General features: G+C 45.9%; 1 protein-coding gene across 10 annotated transcripts in view; it reads left to right on the top strand.

The window, feature by feature from the left end:
* The first annotated feature begins 402 nt into the window (after nucleotides 1-402).
* Nucleotides 403-11,211, top strand: part of MSI2 (musashi RNA binding protein 2) — a 262,947-nt gene continuing 252,138 nt past the window's right edge. For 8 of the 10 annotated variants that reach the window (XM_064468099.1, XM_064468100.1, XM_064468098.1 and 5 more), the window contains exons 1-5: nucleotides 535-675; nucleotides 868-908; nucleotides 1,081-1,162; nucleotides 1,538-1,622; nucleotides 5,815-5,856. In XM_064468099.1, the coding sequence (XP_064324169.1) occupies nucleotides 614-675; nucleotides 868-908; nucleotides 1,081-1,162; nucleotides 1,538-1,622; nucleotides 5,815-5,856 (312 nt within the window). In that variant the 5' untranslated portion in view covers nucleotides 535-613. Of the gene's footprint in view, nucleotides 455-533; nucleotides 676-867; nucleotides 909-1,080; nucleotides 1,163-1,537; nucleotides 1,623-5,814; nucleotides 5,857-11,211 lie in introns of those variants that run through there. The other 2 variants (XM_064468097.1, XM_064468093.1) reach the window with 2 other exon arrangements.

Below are 11,211 nucleotides of genomic sequence, written 5' to 3'. Positions count from 1 at the left end.
GCGTGGACGCCCGGAGCAGGCCTGCGGCGACCAGCGGAGCCGTTATCGGAACGGCGCGTTATCAGCCGGAGGCTCCCGCTGACACCGGGCGCAGCGCGCGCGGGGGTGGGGGGTGGGGGGTGGGGGAGGGGGGTGTGAGAGTAGGGGTGCTCGGCGCTGCTCGCCCGTGGGTGCCCGCTACCCCCGGGGCACGCGCGCCGGGCAAGCGGGCGCTCGGTGGCGCGCGCGCGCGGTGACGTCGCGGCAGGGCCACGCGACGGCGGCGGGCCCCGCCCCGTGGCGCGGGGGCGGGAGGGAGGCGGGAGGGGAGGGGAGCGGGGGGGAGGCGGCGCGGGATGGAGGGAGGAGAGGATGGTGGCGGGGGGAGGGAGGGACGGCGCGGCGCTGAGCTAAGCCGATCCCACGTGTGACGGATCTGGCTGCTTCCCCAGCGCCTCTCCAGTGAGATCCTCCGGTAGCGGAGGGAGGAGGAGGGGGGAAGGGAAAGGGGAAAAGGCAACCGGAGCGAGCCGAGCCGTTGCCGGGCCGGGGGGGGCGGGTTGGGCGGGCGGGGGGGGTCCTCTCAGGGGCTCTCGCTCGGCGCGGCGCGGATCGCTGCGGGCTCCGCGCGGCCATGGAGGCGGACGGGAGCCAGGCTACCTCGGGGAGCCCCGGCGAGGCGCAGCACGACCCCGGGTAAGTCGGCCGGCGGCGGGGCGCGGAGCGGAGCGGCGAGGAGCGGGGCGGGGGGGGCCGGCCCACCGGCCGGCCCCCCCCGCCCCGCTCCTCGCCGCTCCGCTCCGCGTCCCTCCGCGCCGCCGTGAGGTGCCCCGTCAAAATGGCCGATCCCGCACCGGCGTTCAACTCCGCTCTCTTCTCTCCCTCCAGCAAGATGTTCATCGGCGGCCTCAGCTGGCAAACCTCACCAGGTAAGGACCGCCGCCTCCCACCCCCCCTCCCTGTCGCGGCTCCCCCCCCCCCCCACCCCGCGTCCCGCCCCGCGTGGGCCGCGTCCCGCCGCGCCGGGGCCTGCCCGCGTCGTCCCCCCCCCCCCCCCCCCCCTTCCCTCCTCTGCCTCTCTGCTTCTCTCTCTCTCCGCAGACAGCCTTAGAGACTATTTTAGCAAATTCGGAGAAATTAGAGAGTGTATGGTCATGCGGGACCCCACCACCAAGCGCTCCAGGTAAAACCGCCGCCCACCCGAGTCGGGTTGACAAACTTCGCGAGTTGTCGCCGGGGCGAGTGGACCTCCCGCACCCCCCACCCCCCCCTCAAATCCCATCCCACGCGTGGCTGGTGGGGGTCCTGGGGAGGCTTCTCCCAGCGCCGCATCCCTCCAGCCGGGAGGAGGAAACAAAGCGGCCGGTGGAGGCGGAGAGGTGCAGGGCCGGCCGGGTCGGGGCTGTCCGCCCTCCCTCGGAGCCCCGGAGGCTTTGGGGAAGGGGAGGGGGGAGGGAAACAGCGATTTATTTTTATGACTTCTCTCCTCGTCTCTAGTTCTCATCACTCTCCCCCCCCGCCCCCCCTTCCCCATCCCCTCGCTCTTTGTCTCTCGCAGAGGCTTCGGGTTCGTTACGTTCGCGGATCCGGCGAGTGTAGACAAAGTCCTGGCTCAGCCCCACCACGAGCTGGACTCCAAGACGGTAGGTCGTGCGTGGGGCTGCCCGGCTGCCCTTCGTCCGCTGCGGTGGCAGAGCGGTGACAGGCGACGTGCCAGGGAGCGTGCCCTCGCCCCGCGCTCGGCCGCGGCTGCGGCTGGGTTTTTTTTTTGCGGGGTGGTGTCAAGCTGTCATTGAACCGGGACTTCGCATGGTTGGTTTTTTTTCTTACTTTTTTTTACTAGAGCCTGCCTTTAACTTACAAAAAGCGGTAACTTTTTTTTTTTTTATTACATCTGAATTTACCCATACGGACCGATGGCTCCTCCCCCAGCCTTGTATTTTATTGAGCGGTGACATTGAAAAAATTGTAGAGTAAAATCCAACTTTTTGTGGTGTTCCGCTGTAGAATGCTTTCTGCAGGGAACTTTCTACTTCTTTTGATTGATTATTTATTTATTGGTGCGCGTGTTTCAAGGTGGGAGTGACTTACCATCAAATCGTAAAAGCTGCTCCTAGTGTCATTTCCCAAAGTCACTTTTTGGAGAGATCCCCCTCACCTGTCATGTCAGGGTCCTTAGGAAATGTACACGTTAATTTATGGACAGCTTATACGAGAGCTCGAGAGTACATGTGGTAGAGAAGCACAAGTCTTAATTTGTGGTTGTTTCTCTAGAGCTTTTTGCTACACTCTGTCGCCAGTGGATAACATAAGGAAAATTCTCATGAGATTCATCTGATATATTTTTTTTTAATAATTGTTACATTGGCTTTTTTTCCTTTTTTAAAGGAAAAAGAAAAACAAACAAACCCCCACATTTTATTTGCCCCTTGACCTGATACAGCATTTTCAGTATTGGGTCAAACAAAAGGTATCAAGTGTGTGTAGCTTTAGGCCCTGTTTTTTTTCTCCCTGTGATCAAGGCCGTGCAAAAGGATGAAGTTTTTGTGCCTCTTACTTTGTTGCAATTTTAAGCCCCAGCAAACCTGGAAGGGGAAGGGGGAAGGACACTGTTAGAGGTCATTATTGCTTTGGTACTGATCGCTCTGAAGAGGGTTGTGTTTTGGGAAGGGAAGGATTGTGTTGGTTTAACTGTCTGGCAGAGAGCTTCGGCTGGACGTATCACATGTGTTTGTTGCTGTAACTGTCATTTATAGTATGTATTCTGGATCTTAAAGGTTTTATTTTAACGTGAGCACAGTGTTAGGAGGAGTCCTGTCTCGGTGCTGGAACATCTTGTGTGTGCCTGTGTGTATGAGAGTAGAGCTAAATGAAGAACAGAAGAGGCAGGGAGCAAACATGAGTGTATGTTTTTTTTAAAAAATGTGATTTATGTGAAGACAAAAAGCCCAAAGCTCTCGTAGAAGCAGGTGGAATCTAGTGTTTTAATTCGACATACAAATTCTGCTGGGCTTGTCTGAACACGTAGCCCATGCTTTCACATGCTTTAATAATTTGATTTTGGGTTTAATCAGATGTGGTAAGATAACTGATTCAACTGTGTTCCTGAGATTAAACTCGCCAGACTTTTCATGTACAGCTATATTCTCTATGTGCTTTTAAAGATAAATTTAGATAAGGAGAACAAAGGCAAACAGTATCTTGAGCGAGGGTTTGAAAAAAAATAAATCATGGGAGGACACCCTGTCATATTTCTGACTATAATTAGGTCCTCCCCCAGCTTTTTTCCTGTATCACAGTCTAGTCCCTGCAATGTATTAATTTGCTCTTCTCTGGGGGAGGGGTGAAAAGCTTGACCAGGACAAATTTGCCTCAGTTTTGATTGTGTGATGATGATTGAATCAATCTAAACAAGAAATTGACCTTAGAATCAGTAATGCAGCTTACAAGTAAAATGTAAAACTAGCCAGGTTCCCTTTCAGCCGTTTATTTGTAGACGTATTATAGTAACTGTTCTTTAGTATAACATAGCATTTGACTCTGTTTCAACGTTCAGCACAGGAGGCAGATCGGTTGGGTATTGGCATGGAAACGTCGCTCTTGTTTACAGTTACGTTAAAAGCTTTGTTTAGGTAATGGCCATTCATATCAGAAATAGTATTATAGTCATTTCCTAGAGGACTTGTAGATACAGTAAGTAGAATTGTACCTAACTAACTAATTTTTTTTGGTAGTTTTTTTTATTATTTTATTTAAATAGTTGACAGGGGTATGCAAAAGGTATGGATTTGCCACGTTGATTGCTAGTGTTCATCTTCAAACGCTAACGGTGTTTATCCAAAAGGTTTTGTGAAGGAAAACTCAGTTATTTAAGAAGGGCTGCCGCTGTGGTGCAAAGAACTCCATGCTCTTTGAACTGACCTTCAAAAATGAATGTGTTGCTGTAGAGTTTAATGGCTCTTTCAGCCTTTTACCAGTGGGACTTTGCAGTGATGTCCTTCTGGTGGGACTGGTGTTCTTTGAGAAAACTTTCGCTTTTGAAGCATATGTAGAAACGTGCATGTTTGCCTCCACCTTTGGGTATCGCTGTGGAAAATCCGTACCTGTTGTATTTCCTCAGTAGACAAATGCCTAGTCGGTGCTGAATATATTTGTAGATAATGTTAATCTCTATGAAAAGGTTAGTTTTCTAGATAAAGAATTTTACTTTTTATGCTTTTTGAACCATAAAGTGGCATGTAATCGCTCATTTCTCAGGTGTAGCCTAAAAAAGATACTGCATTTGTATCTGATGCGGACAAATCGGTTCATCGGTCACACATCAAATATTTGTGCCATTTCCAATTTTGACAAATTAATTGAGTAAAACTGCTTTTTAGGAGGGGCCCGTGGTTTTTTTTATCAGTGACAGGAATATTTATCACCACAGGAATAACTATACCAAATGAAAACATCTAATTTTCTTAATCAGGGTCAGCTTCAGGGGGGGGAACCCAACAAAAACCAAACCCAAACTATTAAAGAAAGCCTCTACTTCTAAATATGCCTCACCACAATCAGGATTAATTTCGTCAGTTTGTTATATACTCAAAGATGACACTGAGAGCAGTCAGAAGTTGCACAGTTAAGGTAGGATTTAGTCTTTTAAAAAATCCTTTTCCAGACTCTTTATTTAGGACAAGTCTGTGTGCAGATGCTGCTAAAAACAGAGGTCAAATCAGCAGCACGTAGGCATCTTACTGCAATCATTTTTGAAGATGACAATTTAAGATGGGCAGTCATTTAAAAGGTAGAGTTTTTATTTACATCCATCCATGTGTGGTGTCTTTTTGTTTTCAAGTGATTTCTGAATGGCAGAGAAGAGTCGCGTTGTAAAGATGACCCATGTGGAAGTTGTTCTTAAAATTGCAGAATTAGCATTTTGGAATTGCAGAGTGGACACGCTTTCTAATTTATGCAGTGCAATGAGAGTCAATGCTGCATTTTAAAACAAGGGAGCATGGGGTAAAACAAAGTTTGGGGTTTTTTTTCTTTTTCTTTTTGTCTCTGTGGTGGTGAGCTTCATTCAAGAATACTTTAGGTAACTCCTTCATGGAGAGGTTTTTTAGAACTTGGTTCTTCTGGTTTAAAATGCCTGTATGTTTCGTTTATGTCTTGCTCTCCCCTCTTCCCCCCTTCTCATAAATGCTCCTTTGTAGTCTTTCATTGCTCACATATGTTCTTTGAGGGTGAGCAAACCAGATCAATTTGGTATATAGTTATAAAGGATAATCTTCTAGTCCTTCTAAGGTTTTAGTTTTAATAATTGAAATGTAAATAATTTGACTTTGTGTTTTGCATTTCTTTTTTGTGTGGTGTTGCTAGTCAGTTGACAAAACAAAGCAGAAAAAATAAAAGAAAACCAAAGTAACCCAAAACCCAACTGAAGGAAGGTGCAGGTGTAAAAAACAACAGGTTAAGATCTTGATCAAGAATGCTGGCTGTCTTTCTGTGCAACCCCCAGAGTATGCAGATAACATTTAACATGCAGTTTTGGTTATAGAGCCAGTGCCCAGAGAATAACAGATCTCCCTGAGCACCAGCAGAGATTGTCGCCCAGAAGATGATGTAGGAGGTGTAGAGAGAAGTTTTCTTCCTTTTTTCCCATCTCCCTCCCTCTGCCAAAAAAACCGCAGACTGTGGTCCATCAGTTCCAGGGTAGTTCTAGACGACCCAATGTGCTGAATTACAAGCCTGAGAAATGAGGGATTAATGATTCAGTGATTTTTTTTTTTTTTAAGTATATAAATTGACAACAAAAGCTATCTTGTTGATTTCCCCTTTCTTTTTCCTCAGATTGACCCTAAAGTTGCATTTCCCCGACGAGCACAGCCTAAGGTAAGTAGGAGGATCGATAATAGGATTTTAGGCACACAGAGAATCATTGTTGCCAGGCAGTTCAGGTTTCAAACAGGGAATTGGCAATGAAAGCTTTTAAAGCCGGAGTGCATGGCGTCTTACGGGTATCAGCGTATGGCTGTGAAACTACAGGAGAGCTGCTTTGTGCGATATTACGTGTCTCCAGTTTAACTGTCTCCTTGCAGAGTCCCAGTCAGTTGCGTCCGGCTGAAAAGCAGGGAATTCTCTAGTTCTGGTGGGAGATTGTTGCTGCGTTACTTGCATTTGTTATGCTATTTTATGCAATATGTTTTGCATGGTGTTTATGAAGAGCATTTGGATTAAGAGCAGACTTCAGTCTTGTTCTGAGCTGAGCTTTCAGTTCTGTGGTTGTGATGGATGGGAATATATCTCTGCCTTCATTGTTTGCAAATTTTCTTTTGTATAACTTCAGAGATGTGTTTGGAGACTAATAAGCACTGGATAGCAAGTTTCTGATGAAGCTCTGAACTCTTCAGGCCACAGGGTATTCTTTTGCAAGAAGAGCGAAACAATGAGCTTTAAGTCTCTTAGCCGATCAGGCAGGCTGGAGAAGTGACCTCCTTCTTCCAGGGCACTCTTGCTACAGTGCAGCCAGTTTTCACGTTGGGACAAAGATAATGTAGCCATGTGCAGAGGAACTTCTGCCTGCACGCTTGCTCTGAAATACCACCGCGTGCCATTTCTTGTGGAGGAGAGGCTTATGGAACAGAAGTGGTTGTTACTTTTTAGGCTGTGCCTAACGAAAACAACAGATCAGTTTCAAATCCAAATGTGCAGTGAGTTGTATTTGAATTTTGAAAGCCAGAGGCTGAAAGAAAACTTGTAATGGACTTCTTTATTTTTTTTTTTATTTGATTTTGAGAGTGTATTGGAAGAACTTAAAATAGCTGGTGTATGCCACTTATATACACTCTAATCATGTTGGGTTACTTCAGTAGCCTGTTAAAAAATAGGCAAGGCTGCGAAGTTGTGGATGCAAGTCAATAAGGCAAAGTGGTTTAAAGTTGGTGGCAGGAGACTACCTGATCAGGTTCAACCTAGCTGTTTTATTGTATATAGGTCCTCGTGAAAGCAAGCAGTTTAACAGCATGTGGAACCATAATGTTAAATATTGTACAAAACATGCATCTAGGAAAAGCGATGTGTAACTTCAAAACCCTAGGCATACAGCAGAAGTGCTAGTGATTTCTTTAAAAGTAAAGGGAAAAAAAAAGACACCAAAACTCAAAAGCCTACTCGCAGAATTTTAAACCAAATTAATGTAGTCAAATATTTAGAGGTTCTTTTCTTCACAGGACATAGCTAATAACTAATTAGTGAATAATGGCGTGCCTGGCTTGTTTCTGCGCTGAGCAAAGAGTTTGTAGGGATTGTGGCTTCTGGATTGCGTTGTTTGATTAATGCTGTCTTTAAGATACAATTTAAAGTTATCAGAATTTTGAAGGGTTTCATAATTAAAGTATGAAGATGGATCTTTCACTGTGACTGATATTCCATTCTCCCTTCCCAATACCTTTTAAAGGCTTATTTACATTTTAAACTGTCTTCAATTACCAGTTATCTGTTTCTACAGTGTTACTTGTAAAAGTTTATAATGCTTACAACAGAGCTGTTAAGCTGTCCCGTGTGATTTCTTCTATAACAATTAAAAAAAAACAGGGCATGTCTTAAGCTGAGGATATTAGCGAGTTAAATTTTTGTGTGAAAGAATACAAAATCGGGTCATTTTTACAAAGGGGATTTTGTTTTTCTCCACGTAGGGTGGTGGTGGGTTTTTTGTTTGTTTGTTTTGGGTTTTTTTTTTTTTCTTTGTTAACAGACATCTTTCAAGTGTGGGGCAAATCCTGGAATGTACGCTGGATTCCACTGTTAGCAGGAGCTCGCTGTCTCTGGAGAGGCCAGCAGTGTCTGTTTCTGCTTTTTACACACTTGTCCTTTCTAAAGTGTTGGGATTTCTACAGGGTACTTGAGAAAAAAATCTTAAAAGGAAATTGGAGAAAATCAGATGCAATAAAGAACAGATTTTACATCAATTGTGACATATTATTCTAGACTGCATTTCATAATCTGGATTTTTTGTTTTCTGTTTTTTAATTACATACTGAATTAAGGTTTTGGACTTCAGTTGTTCGTTTATCCCAGTTGAATACCAAATGCTCAGTGTTAAAATGTGACTGTACATTAGTCTAATTAACTAGCTAATGCTTGGGTCTGTGGAGATTAATGGCATTTAATGAAATGTCTCTGTCTCTCTCTAGGTTCGAGGGGAGATATTTTTTCCCCCTGAGTAGTCTTCCTTCCTGATGTGTTTAGCCAAATGCAGATCGGGCCTTTTTTTCAGTGGTCTTCCTGGCTTTCCAGCCCAATGGTGACTGGGTGCTGAGGTGGAAGCAAGGCTGCAGGCGCTTTCCCCCTTCTTGTGCAGGCAGACCTTCTGGCAGCGCTTCCCTCCATCATCCATCCCCTTCCTTCAGGAGCCCTTTTGACCTGCCTCGGCACGATTAACTCTTCAGTGGGCAGCAGTTGCACTGTTTCTCGGGCTGCATTTGCCTCCTTTGCCAGATCAGACGCTCGCTGCGAGCGGGGTCACGCTCACCTATCTGTGCGCCTGCAATAATTTGTGCTCGTTCCTTCCCCCCTTCTGATTCACTTTAATTGGCTAGTCTTCCCCTTTCAGACTGTAGCCCAGTAAAATGCTTTCTTTTGGGCTTTTTATACTGCATCTCCATGATCTGACACTTCTCTGGTGATGCAAATTGGTTACTGAGCAAGAAGTGGCAGGTTGTAACAGCAGGGCATTCTTCCCTGATTTTTTTAAAATGACCCTTGAAGAAAATCCTTGGTGATTGCCTCCAGTGGATTACGCCACGATGTGTAATCCTGCTCTCCTTGTGAAGTCCAGGATGATTTGAAGCTGTTGTTTTAGGACATTTGCTGCAGGGATTTAACTTGTTGAAGTTCTGGTATACGGCTAACAGTGAGATGAAAAGGATATACGTACGCTTTCTTGCGGCTGCTGTTCCTTGATAAAAATCTGTCCTGCTTCCAAGTGCTGGAAGGCGCTCTGTAACAGTTGATTACTTATAACTCTGCTGACTTAAAAATCCTTAAAAAGCAGCAGGGGGTGTGTGTGTAGTAGTTTTGTACCCCCTTTTGAATACTGAAGACTACAACCATTTGCCTTTTTAATCTATACAGCCTGTCAGCTCTGACATTACCTGTTGTATTAGGTGGGAGAAGCCTTATCAAATTTAGCATGTTCATTAGATATTTTCAAATGTAAGCAATTTCCACCCTCACCCCCCTGCCTTGGGGATTTATTTAAAAACCAAAACAAACCTGAAGAGCAAAAGGACAGCAGCCTCAGTCCATAAAGAAGTTCCTTGGCCTTGAAAAAAGCTTTGTGTGACTTACCGATATAGAAATTTGGATGCTTTGTTGTGTAAAGCCATGTATGAAACAGAGGCAGATAAAACCAAAGTTACAGTTAGTGAGGCTACCCTGAGTTGCATTTTGTGCTCGAGTTCCTCCAGGATGGAACTGAGGTACCCATTCTTCCTGGCACTTACTACAGGGGCATAATGCGTGTGGTTGGGAGTTGCTCCGGCAAGTCAATGAGCTGAAACTACTCGCAGCATTTGGCGGCGGTCATTAGCGTTGTGTATGTGACCCGCTGACTATAGTCTCTGTGCATCCTCTTTGGCAGCTGTTAGATAAAAAGGGCAGGTGAACTCCTGCTGCTAGCTACGGGAGCTGCTTCTGTAGCTCGGTGGTGTGGGCCGTGCGCTGGGTGCTGCTTGTCCAGCGTCCCATCTGCTGATGACCCAGCTTAGAGGTGGTTGTTGTCAAGACTGCATATTTTAATTTGGGATCTCATCTACGTGGGTTGGGTACAATGTTCTGGTGACCATTCGGTCACAAAATAGCAAATGGTCTTCATTTGGTGAGGGAAGCCTTTTGTTTGATAGTCAGATGGTGATGCTGAATACTGATGTTTTCATTAGATGTATTTTATTTGAGCAGAGGACAGTGCTGGACTGATAGCTGGTTCTGGCGTCTCTGTGCTCCAGTCAGTCAGCGTATCTGCAAACTGTACGTACCTTGTCCGTGGACTAGCTGGTTTCCTGTCTGGCCAGGCACGTGGACTTTAAGAGGGGGCAGTTGTGCACATCTGTTCCTCCTTCTTTGGCGAAAAACAGTGTCAACAACTCTCCTTTCATTTGAGTCGCCCCTGGTTAAACCCACGTGAAGCTGGCTATTCCAGAGCAGCAAATGGAGGGCATGCCCTTTTGGAATAACACCCAGGCTAACCTGGAATATTCTTTTTTTAAGCTAACCAGTGGATTTGGATGTCTGATTCCAATTAAGTTAACTGTGGGTGGGGTGTCTGTGTCCCTTGGCTGCCTGATAAGCGTGAGCCAGAGTAGCAGAGAGAGATTTTATTCCAAAGCAAATGATGGACCTTGAAAATCAAGAGTTCTGTTCTTTGTTTCCTCCCTGCTTCTGCCTGTAAACTCCTCCAGGTTAGTCCCACTACTTCCCATCTTATTTTAAGTATTGGGTAGGCTTTGAAGTCTTTTTCAAAAGAATGTGGACTGAACACACCAGTAGAACTCAGGATTCTTCCTTTCCTGCCACCCTTCCTTCCCTGCCAGGCTGTAAAAAGCAGCAAGGTCAGGCCTTTTCCCTCTGTTTTTTGTTTGTTTGTTTGGTGTGTTTTGGGGTCCTCCACCCAAAAAAATTCCCCTGCAGGTCTGGATGGAGTGAGGGAGGAAGTATTTCCCGCTCTTGGCATTGCACATAGACGTGTACCTTAATAATATTGCTGTGCATTCTGCATGTAGAGCAATATGAAATCCTTAGCAGACGATATGAGGGACTTTCTTTTTGTGGTTGGTGGTCAGTGTTCAGGTATCTTGTTCAACCATCCTTGATGTAGATCTGTTGTCCAGGGTGAGCTGCTCCTAGAATTTGTCTCCCTCTGGCATTGGATGGTCAGATAGAAAAGTTGATGAGTCTGAGTCTTGCCTAATCAGACCAGGTCTTCTCAGGTAGTAGAGAATCAGTGTTTTGAAACTTATTATTCCTGGGCTCATATTCCTGCTCTCTGCGATCTGTTCTGAGGTAGAGCATGATCTCTGTTCTGGGATGCTGGCAGTCAGAGGAAAAAGTGGCTGTGCAAGGCGTTCTGTGGAGCGCAGTCAGCTTTGTCAGAAGCAAGAGTTGAGCTGGATTTTTGTAATGTTGTTGTTTTTGGAGATGTAAACATTCATTTCTTCTCCCCAACCACTCAGGTAGATTGCTCACATTGTC

The sequence above is a fragment of the Phalacrocorax carbo genome, chromosome 17 (assembly GCF_963921805.1).
Source record: "Phalacrocorax carbo chromosome 17, bPhaCar2.1, whole genome shotgun sequence".
In the NCBI taxonomy this organism is placed as follows: domain Eukaryota; kingdom Metazoa; phylum Chordata; class Aves; order Suliformes; family Phalacrocoracidae; genus Phalacrocorax; species Phalacrocorax carbo.
The sequence above is the reverse complement of the archived record's forward strand: the minus strand, read 5'-3'. Positions and strand labels throughout refer to the sequence as shown.